The sequence below is a fragment of the Somniosus microcephalus genome, chromosome 34, assembly GCF_052327205.1.
Source record: "Somniosus microcephalus isolate GS21.2 chromosome 34, FLI_Smic_1.0, whole genome shotgun sequence".
Classification (NCBI taxonomy): Eukaryota; Metazoa; Chordata; class Chondrichthyes; order Squaliformes; family Somniosidae; genus Somniosus; species Somniosus microcephalus.
Genome location: NC_141020.1, coordinates 8605009 through 8623285, shown reverse-complemented (window position 1 = coordinate 8623285; position 18277 = coordinate 8605009). Strand labels below are relative to the sequence as shown.

Genomic DNA, 18277 nt, shown 5'->3' with positions numbered 1-18277 from the left:
TCCCATTCACTTAATCTTAGGGCGCTGCATCCAGCTGCTCGCTCAGTAGGAGGCCTGGCCGGGTCTGTTGCTCAGCTCACTCCGAGGTCTTCAAACATGAATGAAAACGATGTATAATTGGCTCTGAGCCAACACTTCCCATTAAGTGACCCGAGCAGTGTCATCGAGCTTAACAAAAAACAGCATTGTCCTCGCGACGGGAATTTACATGTCCCGCCAAAAGTTGACAGAACTCAATAATTCAAAATAGATTTTCCACTGACTGAGGAAAATGAACTTATAATAAACAAGCACTCTGCGGTCTCTCTGTAAACAGTGACTTCCTGTCATTCTGTCCTACTCCGAGAGGAATTCTTGTGAGGACTCCACTGCAGCACCATGTGACGCACGGTCCACCTCCAGTTATGTGGGCTCAGAGGTTTTACACAAATTCAAGTCCACAAATACGGTAAGTTCAGTTTACGTGAGTGACCGGAATCGGGGGGAAAAAATAGAGGTTTGTCATTCTGTCTTCGGTTACACGGTGTGAGGGAAGGAATTCGGAAATTCCCTAGTATCTGCTGTGACCTTTTCTCATTCCGTCCATTGAATGCTGCAATAGGGGGAGTTGATATACGAAAAAGATGGGCTTTGATAGGAGAGATGGGTCTCAATGGGAGAGTTAGAGTATTAGAGGGATGGGCTTCCATGAGAGAGTTAGGGTATTAGAGGAATGGGCTTCCATGGGAGAGTTAGGGTATTAGAGGGATGGGCTTCCATGGGAGAGTTAGGGTATTAGAGGGATGGGCTTCCATGGGAGAGTTATGGTATTAGAAGGATAGGCTTCGATGGGAGAGTTAGGGTATTAGACGGATGGGATTCGATGGGAGAGTTAGTGTATTAGAAGGATGGGATTCGATGGGAGAGTTAGGGTACTAGAGGAATGGGCTTCGATGGGAGAGTTAGGGTATTAGAAGGATGGGATTCGATGGGAGAGTTAGGATACTAGAGGAATGGGCTTCAATGGGAGAGTTAGGGTACTAGAGGAATGGGCTTCGATGGGAGAGTTAGGGTATTAGAAGGATGGGATTCGATGGGAGAGTTAGGGTACTAGAGGAATGGGATTTGATGGGAGAGTGAGGGTATTAGAGGAATGGGCTTCGATGGGAGAGTGAGGGTACTAGAGGAATGGACTTTGATGGGAGAGTGAGGGTATTAGAGGAATGGGCTTCGATGGGAGAGTTAGGGTATTAGAAGGATGGGATTTGATGGGAGAGTTAGGGTACTAGAGGAATGGACTTCGATGGGAGAGTGAGGGTATTAGAGGAATGGACTTCAATGGCATTACTTTGAAGTAGTCTTGATATGTGGGCAAACGCAGCAGCCAAATTTGCGCACAGCAAGAATCCACAATCAGTAAATGAGCTGAATGACCGGTAAACTGACGGTGCTGATTGAGGGAGGGATGTTGGCCAGGGCTTCCCTACTTCTCCTCGGGCAGTGCTGTGGGATCCTTAACATCCACCCGAGAGGCCTCGGTTTACTACCCGGTCCGAAAGGCGGCACCTCTGACAGTGCAGCACTCCCTCAGCACTGGCACCTTCGGACTGAGAGCTGAGCGCGATGAACTGCGCCAAGCTGAAATGACCTGCAATGAACGAAATAATTGATGGTGTGCAAGCTGACACAGCGTTCTCTGACCAAAGGCTGTCACTGTTGTTGTATCTCGCTGATCTCGGCTCTGCCTCGGTTATGGTTAAGTGTAAGTACTCTTGTGGCGTGGCTTCGACTTATGCACACACTGCAGACGTGCTCAATGGGCTGTCTTGACAATTTAACTCTTACACTGCCGAGGTCTCCAGGAAGACATTGGTTAAATTAGTGCTAGCCGCGGCTCCGTGGGTCGCACTCTCATTTCTCAGCCAGCAGGTCGTGGGTTCAAGACCCACATACAGAGACATGAGCCCTTCGTCTAGGCTGAGAGTGAGTAAAAAGAAATCCAGGCTCACACAGCACAGACACAGAGGGCAGGATTTTCACTGGGCCGTGGAGGTGGGGTTGGAGGTGTGTGGGGGGTTAAAATCCCGAAATCGGGGGTCCCAACACCATCCCGCCCCCAACCCGCCTCCATGCCAGTTTCACAGGAGGCGGGTACCCGACCCGCACTGGGACCTGCCTACCCGAGGCGGGAAGGGATTAGTGCCAATTAACTGCCTGTTAACAGGTAGTTAACAGGCAGTTTTTAGCCTAATCCCTATTTTTAATGCTGAAGTGTGGGATTCCCAATGGCTCCAAACCAAACCAGGGGCGGGTGAAACTGGCATGGAGGTGGGTTGGGTGCGGGATGGGGTCGGGACCCCTGATTTCAGGATTTTAACCCCCAACACGCCTCCAACCCCGACGGCTCCAAACCACGCCAAGTTAGAGGAGGCGGACCGTCGGGTTGAAGGACTTGGCGGGATCGAGATGTCGGTGTTCAGGTGAGTGATGTGTGCATGAGTGCAAAGGTAAGTGTGTTTGGTTGTCTAAAGTGTTCAAAGAAGTTTAAATTACCTTTTCTTACCTTTTCAGCCTTCCTTCTTTTAGGTCCCAGGAGTCCCTCATCTCACCAGCACAGAAAGCAGAATGGCTGCGAACTGTCAAAAGTGACAGCCTTCAGCTTTCTGTGCAGGAGAGATTTCTAACTGAGTCTGTGTAGAAGGACTCAGGTTAGACGTCAGATTGTCAGTGTTTGACAGCTTCAAACAGCTGTGAAACGCTGATATTTCCTCTGTCAAAACCTCTTGACAGATGAAATGTCAATCTGTGACGTCACCTGTTGCCGGGTGGCCCTTAATTGGCCTGCTGAGCCCGCTGGGCGGGCTCAACAAGGTCAATCAAGTTAAAATCGCGTGGATTGGCCACATCTCGATGGAGGCGGGACTACAACCCCGAAAGTTGTAGTCCCGCCTCCTACCCAAGTCCTGAATGAAAATCCAGCCCTCTAGAGCATTCGGCCCAACCGGTCCATCCCGCGTTTAAGCTGCCCTCCGGGATCAATTTTTAATTTTTCACCATCTTCATTGCCCGGCCTCTTAATTGGCTTACAAATTGACCTATCAAGCTGCTGGCTCCGTCCCGCTGCTGAAAACAACGTTCCCTTAAAAGGGCCTATTAAGCCCGTGCTGCTCATTACCCGGCCCAATTAAATGGTGCGGGTCTGGTGACATCATCGGTGACGCGTTTTCAGCCGGGATCTTTAAAAGGGCCCTGGCCACATTGGATTTGAATGTCAATGTAACCTAGTCCAGGCCGACACTCCTCAGTGCCAGTACTGCCGTGGGATCTTGTATGTCCACCCGAGAGAGCAGACGGGGCCTCGGTTTAACGTCTCATCCGAAAGACGGCACCTCCGACAGCGCAGCGCTCCCTCAATGCAGTATTGTGCACAAGTCTCTGGAGTGGGGAGTGCAGAGGAGATTCCCCAGGATGTTACCTGGGCTGGAGCGCTTCAGCTATGAGGAGAGACTGGACAGGCTGGGGTTGTTTTCCTTAGAGCAGAGAAGGCTGAGGGGGGGCCTGATTGAGGTGTACAAAATTATGAGGGGCATAGATAGGGTAGATAGAAAGGAACTTTTCCCCTTAGTAGAGGGGTCAATAACCAGGGGGCACAGTTTCAAGGTAAGGGGCAGGAGGTTTAGAGGGGATTTGAGGAAAAACTTTTTCACCCAGAGGGTGGTTGGAATCTGGAACTCACTGCCTGAAAGGGTGGTAGAGGCAGGAACCCTCAACATTCAAGAAGCATTTAGATGAGCACTTGAAACGCCATAGCGTACAAGGCTACGGACCAAGTGCTGGAAAATGGGATTAGAATAGACAGGGCTTGATGGCCGGCGCGGACACGATGGACCGAAGGGCCTCTTTCTGTGCTGTATAACTCTATGACTCTATGAGTCTATGGGACTCGAACCCACAACCTGCTGGCTCAGAGGCGAGAGTGCTGCCCACTGCTCGTAAAGGAGGAAATACAGAAATCGGTTGACAGACAGAACTCTGATGAACTCAGGGATCCTAAGGGAATTCCTCTTTGACCGTAATATGACAGGATCTGCCCTGACCTAATTAGTGCCGTTACCCGCTTTGTGGGTTGAAATCGTGCATTTAAAAAAATTTATTCGCCGGTTGTGGGCGTCGCTGGCAAGGCCAGCATTTATTGCCCATCCCTAATTGCCCTCGAGAAGGTGGTGGTGAGCCGCCTTCTTGAACAGCTGCAGTCCGTGTGGTGAAGGTGCTCCCACAGTGCTGTTAGGGAGGGCGTTCCAGGATTTTGACCCAGCGACGATGAAGGAACGGCCGATATATTTCCAAGTCGGGATGGTGTTGTGACTCGGAGGCGGTGCTTTGCGTGTTTGTGCGAAATTTAACCGTGTCGAACTAGCAGGCACTGGAATTTCACACAAATCGCACATTCACGCGCTTGTTCCCAGTATCGCACAGCACGACTCCAACCACTGGTTGGCAAATTGGGGACGTGGCCCCTTTAAGGAATGCCACTTAAAGACGCAGTACACCGAAAATTAACACTGAGCTAATGAAGACGTTCTCGGATCAACTGGTGGAGGACTGAGACAATCAATTTGCTGACGGGTTATTTTGCTTCTTGTAGAGTACGAACACATTCGCCTCGCTTTTCCGCTCAGTGTTACTTCCCCCCACCGCCCCCCCCCCGTTAAAATAACTTGGTTACCGCCGGCAACACAGTAACACAGATTGGAAACCTGAGGCAACTGCGACCAAATCAGCAGACAGCGCTCGGGGCTTGTGGTTATTCACACCCTAATTTTAATTCCAAGAACAGTACAGAGCGAGAGAATTACCACATACTTGCTGACAAAGGTTGGAAATCTGATAACATCACAGAATCAGCATCTGGTCTAATCACGAAGCTCTGAGCCAGTATGGCAATCGAGCGACAGAGCGGAAAAATGCTCTAGATCCTCACAACAGCTCAAGATCGCAAGTTAAGATACAGATGAGGAAGGCTATCTGGTGCCTCTTGGTTCATCCATCAGCACAACAATAACTTGCATTTCTACAGCGCCTTTAATGTAGTAAAGCGTCCCCCCCGGCACTTCACGGGAGCGATTATCAAACAAAATTTGACACCGAGCCACATAAGGAGATATTAGGACAGATGACCAAAAGCTTGGTCAAAGAGGTAGGGTTTTAAGCTGAGTCTTAAAGGAGGAGAGAGCGGCGGAGAGGTTGAGGGAGGGAATTCCAGAGTTATGGGGCCCAAGCAGCTGAGGGCACGGCCGTCAATGGTGGAGTGATGGTAGTGGGAGATGCCCAAGAGGTCGGAACTGGCGGAGCGCAGAGTTCTCAGAGGGTTGTAGGACTGGAGGAGGTAGGGAGGGGCGAGGGCCATGGGGGGGATACGAGGATGAGAATTTTAAAATCCGAACGTTGGAGAAACAGGAGCCAATGTGAGCACAGGGGCTGATGCGACCCTACGGTCCCGTCACAGCTATTTTTGCACAACTCCACTCAAAGGTTCAGTCCACATAGAGGTCCCTCTTTATTGAAGAACCTCCAGATCATCTCCTTCAGCCACAGTTAAGAACATAAGAAATAGGAGCAGGAGTCGGCCATTTGGCCCCTCGAGCCTGCTCCGCCATTCAATAAGATCATGGCTGATCATCGACCTCGTCTCCACTTTCCTGCACTATCCCCATATCCCTTGATTCCCTTAATATCCAAAAATCTATCGATCTCCGCCTTGAATATACTCAACACCTGAGCCTCCACAGCCCTCTGGGGGAGAGAATTCCAAAGATTCACCACCCTCTGAGTGAAGAAATTTCTCCTTATCTCAGTCCTAAATGGCCGACCCCTTATTCTGAGACTGTGGTCCCTGGTTCTAGACTCCCCAGCCAGGGGAAACATCCTCCCTGCATCTACCCTGTCAAGCACTGTAAGAATTTTGTATGTTTCAATGAGATCACCTCTCATTCTTCTAAACTCTAGAGAATATAGGCCTAGTCTACTCCATCTCTCCTCATAGGACAATCCCCCCATCCCAGGAATCAGTCTGGTGAACCTTAGTTGCACTCCCTCTATGGCAAGTATATCCATTAAGGAGAACAAAACTGTACACAATACTCCAGGTGTGGTCTCACCAGGGCCCTATATAATTGCAGTAAGACATCTTTACTCTTATACTCCAATCCTCTTGTAATAAAGGCCAACACACCATTAGCTTTCCTAATTGCTTGCTGAACCTGCATGTTAACTTTCAGTGATTCGTGTACAAGGACACCCAGGTCCCTCTGAACACCAACATTTCCCAATCTCTCACCATTTAAAAAATACTCTGCTTTTCTATTTTTCCTACCAAAGTGGATAACTTCACATTTCTCCACATTATATTCCATTTGCCATGTTCTTGCCCACTCACTTAGCCTGTCTATATCCCCTTGAAGCCTCCTTGCATCCTCCTCACAACTTACATTCCCACCCAGCTTTGTATCATCAGCAAACTTGGATATATTACATTTGGTCCCCTCATCCAAATCATTGATGTCGATTGTGAATAGCTGGGGCCCAAGCACTGATCCTTGCGGTACCCCACTAGTTATAGCCTGCCAACCCGAAAATGACCTGTTTATTCCTACTCTCTGTTTTCTGTCCGTTAACCAATCCTCAATCCATGCTAGTATATTACCCCCAATCCCATGAGCCCTAATTTTGTTTAATAACCTCTTGTGTGGCACCTTATCGAATGCCTTCTGAAACTCCAAATACACCACATCCACTGGTTCCCACTTATCTATTCTGCTAGTTACAACCTCAAATACCATAACAAACCTCTGGACTTGGACTTCCTTTGATATAAGCCATTAAGAGAAGCAAGTCAGCTCTTCCAAAACCTCCCTGGATACGGGAGAGCTCTTGTCATCCGAGAGGGAATCCTTTTCTGACCTCCAGGGGCTCTCTCCCCATCACAACCTTCCTTATCTTTCTCTGTTTATCGATTATTGTCATTCCTCCAAGCTTCTCTCTCCTGTTCTTCCTGAGTCCCAAATACCCCATCCTACTCACCCTTCGCCCTCGCTGCACCTTCACAGCGTTGAAAGCAAGACTCATAGAACATAGGCCTCTCGAGCCTGCTCTGCCATTCAATGCAATCATGGCTGATCATCCAAACTCAGTACCCTGTCCCTGCTTTCTCCCCATATCCCTTGATCCCCTTAGCCTTAAGAAATATATCTAACTCCTTCTTGAATATATTTAATGAATTAATAGTACCATGGGATCTTTTTATGTCCACCTGAGAGAGCAGACGGGGCCTCGGTTTAACATCTCATCTGAAAGACGGCACCTCCCTCAGCACTGCACTGGAGCGTCAGCTTAGCTTTATGCACTCAAGTCCCCTGGTGTGGGACTTGAACCCACAGGCCTAGAAATTGTGTTGGGGCGCCAAAGTGGCGCAAAAGTCGCCTGAGCGCAGGATTTAGTGCAGCGTTCGAGGCTTTAGCGATCATCAGATATTCAGTTCCATTGCCCCTAGAGGGAGACTGGGCGCGGCTCGAGGCGCTCCGCGTCCCTCTTAGGGCGCTGAAACTGAATATCGCAGCGCAACGTGCCGCAGCGCCACACGCCGCGGCACGGCACGCTGCGGTACTGCAGGCCTTCCTCCCATTGTTAAGTGGGAGGGGCCTGCAACAGCGCGATCCCCGCTCGCGAGTGCCGGCAAACGAGCCCGGCACCGAGGAGAAGTGCCGGGCTCTCGGGAAACAGTCGGCAATGCTGCAGGGGGGGGGTCAGGAGGCCGGGGACGGAGGTGCTGGCAGGCGGCCATCGGTGGCGGCGCAGCGCAAATGTCTAACGCCACCATTAGCGCCCCTGCTGAATATCGCGGGAGGCGCAGCCAGTGGCACTACAGCCACTGACTGCCTCTTTAGGCGCTAACTGGTGGCGCAACTCACCCAATTTTTCCCCACAATCTTCTAGACCTAGAGGTGAGCGTGCTACCCACTGAGACATGGCTGACACTCATTGCATAGCCTCCTACATACCAATATACAGAAATGATGGGCAGAGGAAGACCAGCTGGTCCATCAAGCCTGCCCCAGACTCCTGATGGATGGAGCTTCATGACTAGATACTTCCCACCCCCTCCAGCCCACAGCCACGTCATGTCATTCCACCCCACCCCATCCATACTAGGCCCATTTTAACAACAACACAACATCAACTTGCATTTATATAGCGCCTTTAACGTAGTAAGACGTCCCAAGGCGTTTCACAGGAGTGGTTATCAAACAAAATTTGACACCGAGCCACATAAGGAGGCAAGTGACCAAAAACTCGGCCAAAGAGTTAGGGCTAAAAATTGAGTAGCGCCCCGGGAAAATTAGCGCCCCCGCGCTGGAAAATGATTGGTTGCATCCCTCTTGGGGGCGCTGTGAGTCAATGTTGTGGCGCTATGTGCCGCGGTACTGCAGGCCTTCCTCCCCTTCTTAAAGGGGAGGGGCCTTGCGCAGCGTGATCCGGGGCCCAGCTGGATCCCCAGGGATCGGGAGTGCCGGCGAAAGAGCCCGGCACTCAAGAGAAGTGCCGGGCTCACGGAGCACTGCCAGCACTCCGCGGGGTGGGGGGGGCGGGTCAGGAGGCCGGGGATGGGAGCGCAGGCGGGTGCTGGCAGGCGACCAGCAACAAAAATGGCCGCCCGGCACCTTGCCTTTAATTAGCGTCGCCCCGGCCGCAGGTAGGCCCCCCCCATGACCCCGTCGGACATAGCGTCCGGTGGTAAGTCAGGGGGCGCTCCCGAAGATCGTGGCAGGGGTGCGAGCGGGGCGCTGCGCAGGGGCGCTACCGGTTAGCACCGCCGCTAACTTCCCGCTGAATTTCGCGGGAGGCGTGGACAGCACCGTGCCCGGGCGCTAGTCGCTTTGCGCCCCAACGGGAGGCGCAAAGCAACCCAATTTTCCCCCCTTAGGTTTTAAGGAGCGTCTTAAATGAGGATAGAGAGGCGGAGAGGTTTAGGGAGGGAATTCCAGAGCTTGGGGCCCAGGCAGCTGAAGGCACGGCCGCCAGATGGAAGTTGGGCGATGCGCAAGAGGCCAGAATTGGTGGAGCGCAGAGATCTCGGAGGGTTGTGGGGCTGGATTAAGATCAATGGAAGGTCATTCTGAGGGAAAGCAAGCAGCAGATGGAGAAGAGTATTTGAGGATGGGATAACGATGGGCTTGTAGCAGAAGAGCAGTGCGAAAGCGTGGAAGGAAATTTCCGCTCAGCCGCCACTGGCGATCTATCTGAAAAACACTCAACCGCCCCTTGAACGATGTTGGGATTCTTCTGCAGCCAGCGGCTGAGGTAGACGATGGATGGGCAGCGGCAGTCCCAGCGATTGCTGTACAGATGGATTTGGTTCAGTCTCACCAGGGGGTCCAGAAGTCCTTCGCTGAGGTTTGTGAGCCTGTTGAAGTTGAGGTGCAGGAGGGTGAGGCGAGCAAGGCTTCGGAAAGCGGTCGGGGGGAGAGAAGAGATGTCGTTTCTGTCCAGGTGCAGCTCTTGCAAGCCCTGCTGCTTCTCAAAGGTCTCTGGAGCTAAGGTCGAGAGATGGTTATTGTGGAGCTGGAGCTTCTTGAGTTTTTGGAGATGAACGAAGACTTCAGGTGGCAGGTAGAGGAGATGATTGAACTGTAGGTGCAGTTCCTTTAACTTCTGCAAGTCATGGAACAAGGCTGGCTCGATGGTGTGCAGCCAGTTGCTGTCCAGGTGCAATTCCTTCAGCTTCTTTAAGTTCTTGAAAATTCCTTGCGGGATGGTGGTGAAGAAATTGCTGCTCAACTGGAGTTCCCTCAGATTCGTGAGAGGCTCAAAGATACCACGAGGAAGGGCCGAGAGATAATTCTGGTTGAGCTGCAGGATCCGCAGGTCCATTAAGCCATCAAAGATTTTCTCGGGGAGAAAGGTGATGTTATTCTGCTCTAGCTGAAGCTCTCTCAGATGCCTTAGACTCTGGAAGGTTGTCACAGGGATGAGGCTCAGCTGATTGTTGTCAAGGTACAAGGTTCTCAAATTGGTCAGGTTGCTGAAGAGTGCCTCAGGCAGACGAGAGAGAAAATTATTGTCCACTTGAAGCTCTTTCAGTTCAAACTGCTTCTGAAATATTTCCGGTGGGAGATCCGAGATCCGGTTGTTGTCCAGGTGCAGTTCTTTCAGGTTCATGAGGCCGTCAAACGCTAATCCAGGCAATGAGTCTATCTGGTTGTTGAATAGGTTTAGTATAGTCAAGTTCTCAAGCTCATGAAACGCTCTGGGAGGGAGACTGGTGAGGTTGTTGAAGCTCAGGTCCAGGAGTTTCAACTTGGCCAGTCCAAGCAAGGCATCATCTGGCACGTTTGTTATTTCGTTGTTACTTATGTCGAGATTAACAAGCTTCGCGAATTTGGGAAAAAATCTTCCAGGAAGAAAAGTGATGTGATTATTATTCAAGTAAAGATCTTTCAACATTTTAAGGTTCTCCAAAGCTTCTTTGGGCAGCAAGCGAATGTGGTTGTTGCTAAGACTTAGGACCTGAAGTTGGTCAAGACCATCGAGTGACCCCTTGGTTAAGGAATGAATATTGTTATTTCTGAGGTACAACTGCTTAAGGCTCTTTAGCCCCTTAAAGGCTCCAGATTGGATTACCGAGATCTGATTGCCATTGAACTGAAGTAAATCCAATTGACCTAGCTCATTCAAGGCTCCAGGGACAATGCTTGTGATTTGATTCAAACTCAACGTAAGTGCCTGAAGCCTAGAAAGTCCAGTGAAGGCGCCAGGATTCAAAAATTGAAGGCGATTGCTACTTAGGTGAAGCTCTTTAAGATTTGTGAGGTTACGTAGACAACCTGATGGCAAGGAAGCTATTTGATTGCTGTTCAGATAAAGCTTTTTCAGTCGGGTCAGGCCCACTAGTCCTTCGGTTGGTACGGAGGTGAAATGATTGTGGCTGAGGTCCAGGGTGAGAAGGTGTTCACCGGGAGCCTTTCCAGAGGGCGTGACGTTGTGGCCTCCAGAGCTGTAACTCAAGAAATCTGTTGGCAGGATCGCGGAGATGTTGTTGTCTTGCAAGAACAGCTCTTGAATGTCGGACGAGAACGTTGCTGGAACCGTTTTCAGCATTTTACCGATGCACCACATCATCTTTGGGGCAGAGCCAGGGCACTCGCAAGGCGGGCAAAGGTTTGCTGGAGAACAGATTCTCACTGAGTACAGCATCAACCCCAGGGCAGTGAGGGTCACGAGCAGTTTCCTCATGGTGCAATGCGGCTACTGAAAAAAACAAATACATTGTAGACACCATTGCTGCATCGAAACGTTAGCTGTAAGCCAGCACATTTCCCCCTTGCCCCTTTGTCATCTCGAGTTTCCCTCACCCCTGCTTCACTTGTTTGTTTACATACGATTACACAGGATTACACCGGACATACGGCACAGAAACAGGCCATTCGGCCCAACCAGTCCATGCCGGCGTTTATGCTCCACTCGAGCCTCCTCCCATCTTTCCTCATGGTGGCATAGTGGTTAGCACTGTTGCCTCACAGCGCCAGAGACCCGGGTTCGAATCCGGCCTCGGGCGACTGTCTGTGTGGAGTTTGCACATTCACAGAATCACAGAATCACAGAAACCCCACAGTGCAGATAGAGGCCATTTCGGCCCATCGAGCCTGCACCGACACATATCCCACCCAATCCCCGTAACCCCACGTATTTAATCCCCCTAACACTAAGGGTCAATTTATCATAGCCAATCATCCTAACCCGCACATCTTTGGACTGTGGGAGGAAACCGGAGCACCCGGAGGAAACCCACGCAAACACGGGGAGAATGTGCAAACTCCACACAGACAGTCACCCGAGGCCGGATTCGAACCCGGGTCCCTGGCGCTGTGAGGCAACAGTGCTAACCACTATGCCTCCCTGTGTTTGCGTGGGTTTTCTCCGGGTGCTCCGGTTTCCTCCCACAGTCCAAAGATGTGCGGGTTAGGTTGATTGGCTATGATAAATTGACCCTTAGTGTTAGGGGGATTAAATACGTGGGGTTACAGGGATAGGGTGGGATATGTGTTGGTGTAGGGGTTACGGGGATCGGGTGGGATATGTGTCGGTGCAGGCTCGATGGGCCGAAATGGCCTCTATCTGCACTGTGGGGTTTCTGTGATTCTGTGAACTCTATCAGCATAACCCTCTATTCCCTTCTCCCTCATGTGTTTGTCCAGCCTCCCCTTAAATGTATCGATACTATTCACCTCAACCACTCCCTGTGGCAGCGAGTTCCACATTCTCACCACTCTCTGGGTAAAGAAGTTTCTCCTGAATTCCCTATTGGATTTCTTGGTGACTATCTTATATTGATGGCCTCTAGTTATGCTCTTCCCCACAAGTGGAAACATTCTCTCTGTATCCACTCTATCAAAACCTTTCATAATTTTAAAGACCTCTATTAGGTCACCCCTCAGCCTTCTTTTTTCAAGAGAAAAGAGACCCGGCCTGTTCGTCCTTTCCTGATATGTATACCCTCGCATTTCTGGTATCACCCTTGTAAATCTTCTCTGCACCCTCTCCAGTGCCTCGATAGCCCTTTTATAATATGGCGACCAGAACTGTACGCAGTACTCCAAGTGTGGTCTAACCAAGGTTCGATACAGGTTTAGCATAACTTCCCTACTTTTCAATTCTATCCCTCTAGAAATAAACCCTAGTGCTTGGTTTGCTTTTTTTATGGCCTTGCTAACCTGTGGCTCAACTTTTAGTGATTTGTGTATTTGTACTCCGAGATCCCTTTGTTCCTCTACCTGACCCAGACTCGCACCCTCCAAGTAATGTGACCTCCCTATTCTTCCTACCAAAATGTAATACCTCACATTTATCTGTGTTGCACTTCATTTGCCAATTATATGCTCATTCTGCACGTTTATTAATGTCCTCCTGTAATTTGGGGCAAAAATATTGGGGGTGACATGTAAGGGGTTTGGAATTGTTTTGGGCTATCAGGGGTCAGAAGCGGGAATGATGGGATTTTTTTTGGACCAGATCCAGGAACGCCAATCCAAATGACCCACCATTTTGGAATCTGTCACGTGTGACGGGCATGGGAAGCTCTCGATCTAGCTCAAAGTACAGGCGGGTATCAATGAACTTGCAGAAGGGGCTTGTAATTGGCAAGCGACTCTTAATAGAGATTCAGGACCGAGACGAGGAGGAATTTCTTCACTCAGAGGGCGGTGAATCTTTGGAATTCTCTCCCCCAGAGGGCTGTGGAGGCTCAGCCGTTGAGTATATTCAAGACTGAGATCGATAGATTTTTGGACTCTAGGGGAATCAAGGGATATGGGGATCGGGCAGGAAAGTGTTGAGGCCGAAGATCAGCCACGATCTCATTGAATGGTGGAGCAGGCTCGAGGGGCCGAATGGCCGACTCCTGCTCCTAATTCTTATGTTAGATAAGTGGAAGGTGGTGCATTTTGGTAGGTAGAATAAGGCCACACAATCCTTGGAAAATAAGAGTCTGAATGGGGTAGAGAAGCGGAGGGATCTGAGGGTACAGAGCCACAAATCACTAAATGTTGCGACACAGATAATAAGGCCATTAAAAAAAAGCAAACCAAGCACTGTGGTTCATTTCTAGAGGGATAGAATTGAACAGCAGCCAAGTTATGCTAAACTTGTATCGAAGCTTGGTTAGGCCACACTTGGAGCACTGTGCACAGTTCTGGTCCCCATAATATAGAGGCACTGGCGAAGGTGCAAAAATGATCATCTGGGATGATACCAGGACTGAGGGGCTATACCGATCAGGAAAGACTAAACAGGCTGGGACTCTTTTTTTTCTAGCAAAGAGATGACGGCGGGGAGACCCGATCGAGGCCTTCAAGATAATGAAAGGGTAGAAGTAAAGAAGACGTTTTCACTTGTGAGGGAGATCAAAATTAGAGGCCATAATATAAGACAGTCACTAATAAATCCAATAAGGAGGCACTTCTTTACCCAGAGAGTGGGGAGAATGTGGAACTCGCTACCACAGGGAGTGGTTGAGGCGAAGAGCGTCGATGTATTTAAGAAAGAAAGACAGACTTGTATTTCTATAGCGCCTTTCACGACCACTGGACATCTCAAAGCGCTTTACAGCCAATGAAGTACTTTTTGAAGAGGAGTCGCTGTTGTAATGTGGGAAACGCAGCAGCCAATTTGCGCACAGCAAGCTCCCACAAACAGCGATGTGATAATGACCGGATAATCTATTTTAGTGATGTTGGTTGAGGGATAACTATTGGCCCCAGGACACCGGGGAGAACTCCCCCTGTTCTTCTTCGAAATAGTGGCCATGGGATCTTTTACGTCCACCCGAGAGAGCAGACAGGGCCTCGGTTTAACGTCTCATCCGAAAGACGGCACCTCCGACAGTGCAGCGCTCCCTCAGCGCTGCCACTGGGAGTGTCAGCCTAGCTTTATGTGCTCAAGTCCCTTGAGTGGGAAGCTCGATAAACACACGAGGGAGAAAGGAATAGAAGGATATGCTGATAGGGTGAGATGAAGAGGGCGGGAGGAGGTTGGTGTGGGGCATAAACACTGGCATAGACCAGTTGGGCCGAGTGGCCTGTTTCTGTGCTGTACAGTCTATGTAATCCCACAGGTGTCAGCACCCACCCACTACCCCCGCGTCTGCCCCTCCACCCCCACACCCAGTGCCTTGCTGAAGTCACCATTCTTTGTCAGTGAGTGTTGGTAGACTATTTGACCGGGAGTGGAGGGAACATTACAGCTGATTCCCTTCCTGTACTCGCTTAATTTCCACACGAGCGCGGGAACTTTCCATCAGTAATCAGTGAACGATGATCAGGAATGGGAAGCCCGGCTGATTTACCCTCTCTCGAGCCTTGGACTGCTTCAACCAATTGTATCGGCCCTGACTTAAAACTGGAGCTGGGCCGGTTCAGGAGTGAACTCGGGAAGCGCTTAGAGACCATAATCCAGGACAAAATTAATTGTCGCTTGGAAAAACATGGGTTAATAAATGAAAGCCAGCAAGGATTTGTTAAAGGCAACTCGTGTCTGACAATCTTGATTGAGTTCTTTGATAATGTATCAGCGAGGTTTGATGAGGTTAGTGCAGTTGATGTTGTGTATATGGACTTTCAAAACGCATTTGATAAACAACAACAACAACAACAACTTGTATTTATATAGCGCCTTTAATGTAGTAAAACGTCCCAAGGTGCTGCACAGGAGTATTTTAAGGCAAGGATTTTGACACCGATCCACATAAGGATAAATTAGGGCAGGTGACCAAAAGCTTGGTCAAAGAGGTCGGTTTTAAGGAGCGTCTTAAAGGAGGAGAGAGAGACGGAGAGGAGGAGAGGTTTAGGGAGGGAATTCCAGAGCTCGGGGCCCAGACAGCTGAAGGCACGGCCGCCAATGGTGGAGCGATGAAAATCGTGGGATGCGCAAGAGGCCAGAATTGGAGGAGCGCGGAGATCTCGGAGGTTTGTAGGGCTGGAGAAGGTTACAGAGATAGGGGGGGTGGGGGCGGGGACCACAGAGGGATTTGAAAACAAGGATGAGAATTTTGAAATCGAGGCATTGCCGGAGCGGGAGCCAGTGTAGGTCGGCGAGCGCAGGGGGTGATGGGTGAACGGGACTTGCTGTGAGTTAGGAGCAATTGACAACCAGAATCCACACTCCCCCAGATTCCCAGTACCCTCTGAGTGAAAACCTGCTTCCTGAATGGCTCCACCACGATCAAAGCAGCAGGTGTTACATAGTTTACAGAGAATTACATCGTATTTACAGCACAGAAACAGGCCATTCGGCCCAACTGGTCCGTGCCGGTGTTTATGCACCACGCCAGCCTCCTCCCATCTTTCTTCATCTCACCCTATCACCATATCCTTCTATTCCTTTCTCCCTCATGTGTTTATCTAGCTTCCCCTTAAATGCTTCTACGCTCTTCGCCTCAACCACTCCCTGTGGTAGCGAGTTCCACATTCTCACCACTCTCTGGGTGAAGAAGTTTCTCCTGAATTCCCGATTGGATTTATTAGTGACTATCTTATATTGATGGCCTCTAGTTCTGGTCTCCCCCACAAGTGGAAACATCTTCTCTACGTCTACCCTTTCGAACACCTTTCATAATTTTAAAGCCCTCGATCAGGTCACCCCTCAGCCTTCAGTTTTCTAGATAAAAGAGCCCCAGCCCCTTCAGGCTTTCCTGATAGTTAGAACCTCTCAGTTCTGGTATCATCCTAGTGAATCATTTTTGCACCTTCTCCAGTGCCTTGATATCCTTTTTATAATGTGGAGACCAGAGCTGTGAACAGTACTCCCAGTGTGGTCTAACCAAGGTTCGATACATGTTTAACATAACTTCTCTGCTTTTCAATTCTATCCCTCTAGAAATAAACCCCAGTGCTCGGTTTGCTGTTTTTATGGCCATGTTAACCTGCGTCACTACTTTTAGCGATTTGTGTATCTGTACCCCCCCAGATCCCTCCGCTCCTCGACCCCATTTACACACTTAGTTTCCAAGGAGTACGTGGCCTTTTTATACTTCCTAACAACATGTACCACCTCACACTGATCTCCACTGAAGTTCATTCCTTTGTCCGTTAAGGGCATTCGCTGAAGGCAATCTTTTTGGGAAAGGCTTGCAAGCAAAACGCCCCCCTCACCCCACCTGCCCCAGTAAATACAGCGTAGAAAGTGAACAGCGGAGTCATTTACTCACGGGCCAGTCCGCAGTGCGGCGATGGGCTGCGGCCAAAGCCGGTGAACGCTACCCCACGAGCTACGACTTTGTAACGAAAGGCGGCTCGCGTTATGTGTTCGGTTCGCCACCCCTGGACGATTTGGTCCCCCTCCGGTTTCTGACGGGAGGTTTTTTAATCGGGCGGTTGAAAGTGTTGCGGGTAGGGTGAGGAGCAGCGATTTGTCCTTTCTTCTTTCTCGTTTCATAGAAGTGCCAGGATGTGGCTACAACCCTCTGTTTGCTTTTATGTGTAACTTAGCTCCTTCAAAAGACACGCTTGCAAGGGCTGTGAGTCAGCAGCAAGGTGCGTGTCGAAAACCAGCACAGATACCTGGTCCACACATAGCAACAACTTGCATTTATACAGCGCCTTTAACGTAGTAAACCGTGCTTCACGGCAGCGATTATCAAACAAAATTTGACACCAAGCCACATAAGGAGATATTAGGGCTGTTGACCAAAGGCTTGGTCAAAGAGGTTGGTTTTAAGGAGCATCTTAAAGGAGGAGAGCGAGGCGGAGAGGTTTAGGGAGGGAATTCCAGAACTCGGGGCCCAGGCAGCTGAAGGCACGGCCGCCAATGGTGGAGCGATTAAAATCGGGGATGCTCAAGAAGCCGGAGTTGGAGGAGCGCAGAGATCTCGGAGGGTTGTGGGGCTGGAGGAGGTGACAGAGATAAGGTCTGGCAAAGCCTCAATATTTTAACACCACTACTTGTTAGTAAGTGGCCTTTCTCCGCTCAGTCATTTTTTTTAATAGTTCATGGGATGTGGGCATCGCTGGCAAGGCCAGCATTTATTGCCCATCCCTAATTGCCCGGGAGAAGGTGGTGGTGAGCCGCCCTCTTGAACCGCTGCAGTCCGTGTGGTGAAGGTGCTCCCACAGTGCTGTTAGGGAGGGAGTTCCAGGATTTTGACCTCATTCGCTGCATTGCTTCCTTTGAGGTCGAAATTGAGCAAATCCTCTATTTTAACCAATTTGATCATCTATATATATAAAAGGATATGTCTATCTGTCTGTCTATCTGTCTGTCTCTCTCTGTCTGTCTCTCTGTCTGTCTCTCTGTCTGTCTCTCTGGCCGGCTATACAATCAAAAGTTATAGAGGCGTACCTACGCATATGTTATATCAAAAGAAAGCTCATCATTAGGGGGACTCTTGTAGGCATATTTACTTTTTTGCTCCGACAAAAATTGTGCCGACGGTATCCAAAAAAACGTTCAAAATTCCTCTCATTATCCGTTCATTTTGCATCGAGTGGGGGCGGGTTCATTGTGTGTGCGGGCGGGCCATCCTACAGTTGAGTGACGTGGATGATTGACCCAATCGTACAGGTCAGTGACCTGACGGTTGACCAATCGGTGCGTGTGTGTGGGCGGGCCTTATCATTCTGAACCGAGGTGAGTCGCCGCCATCTTGATTCCAAACTTTTCATTTCTTTTTCCCACTTTCTGCGTGTTTCTTTTCAAATCTACATTTCCAGCAAAAAAAAAGCTGCTTTTAAAACACAAATTGGTTTTAAAA

The 18277-nt window shown here is 49.8% G+C and overlaps 1 protein-coding gene across 1 annotated transcript; it reads right to left on the bottom strand.

The window, feature by feature from the left end:
• Nucleotides 1-8893: 8893 nt before the first annotated feature.
• LOC147096730 (uncharacterized) lies at nt 8894-11371 on the bottom strand. Its single transcript, XM_085973152.1, has one exon. It carries the CDS (start codon nt 11266-11268, stop codon nt 9136-9138), a length of 2133 nt encoding a protein of 710 aa, XP_085829278.1. The 5' UTR covers nt 11269-11371; the 3' UTR covers nt 8894-9135.
• Between the last annotated feature and the right edge of the window lie 6906 nt (nt 11372-18277).

What these genes read in the sequence shown, in the direction of transcription:
- LOC147096730 (XM_085973152.1), bottom strand. Translation starts at nt 11,268, where the DNA reads ATGAGGAAACTGCTCGTGACCCTCACTGCCCTGGGGTTGATGCTGTAC.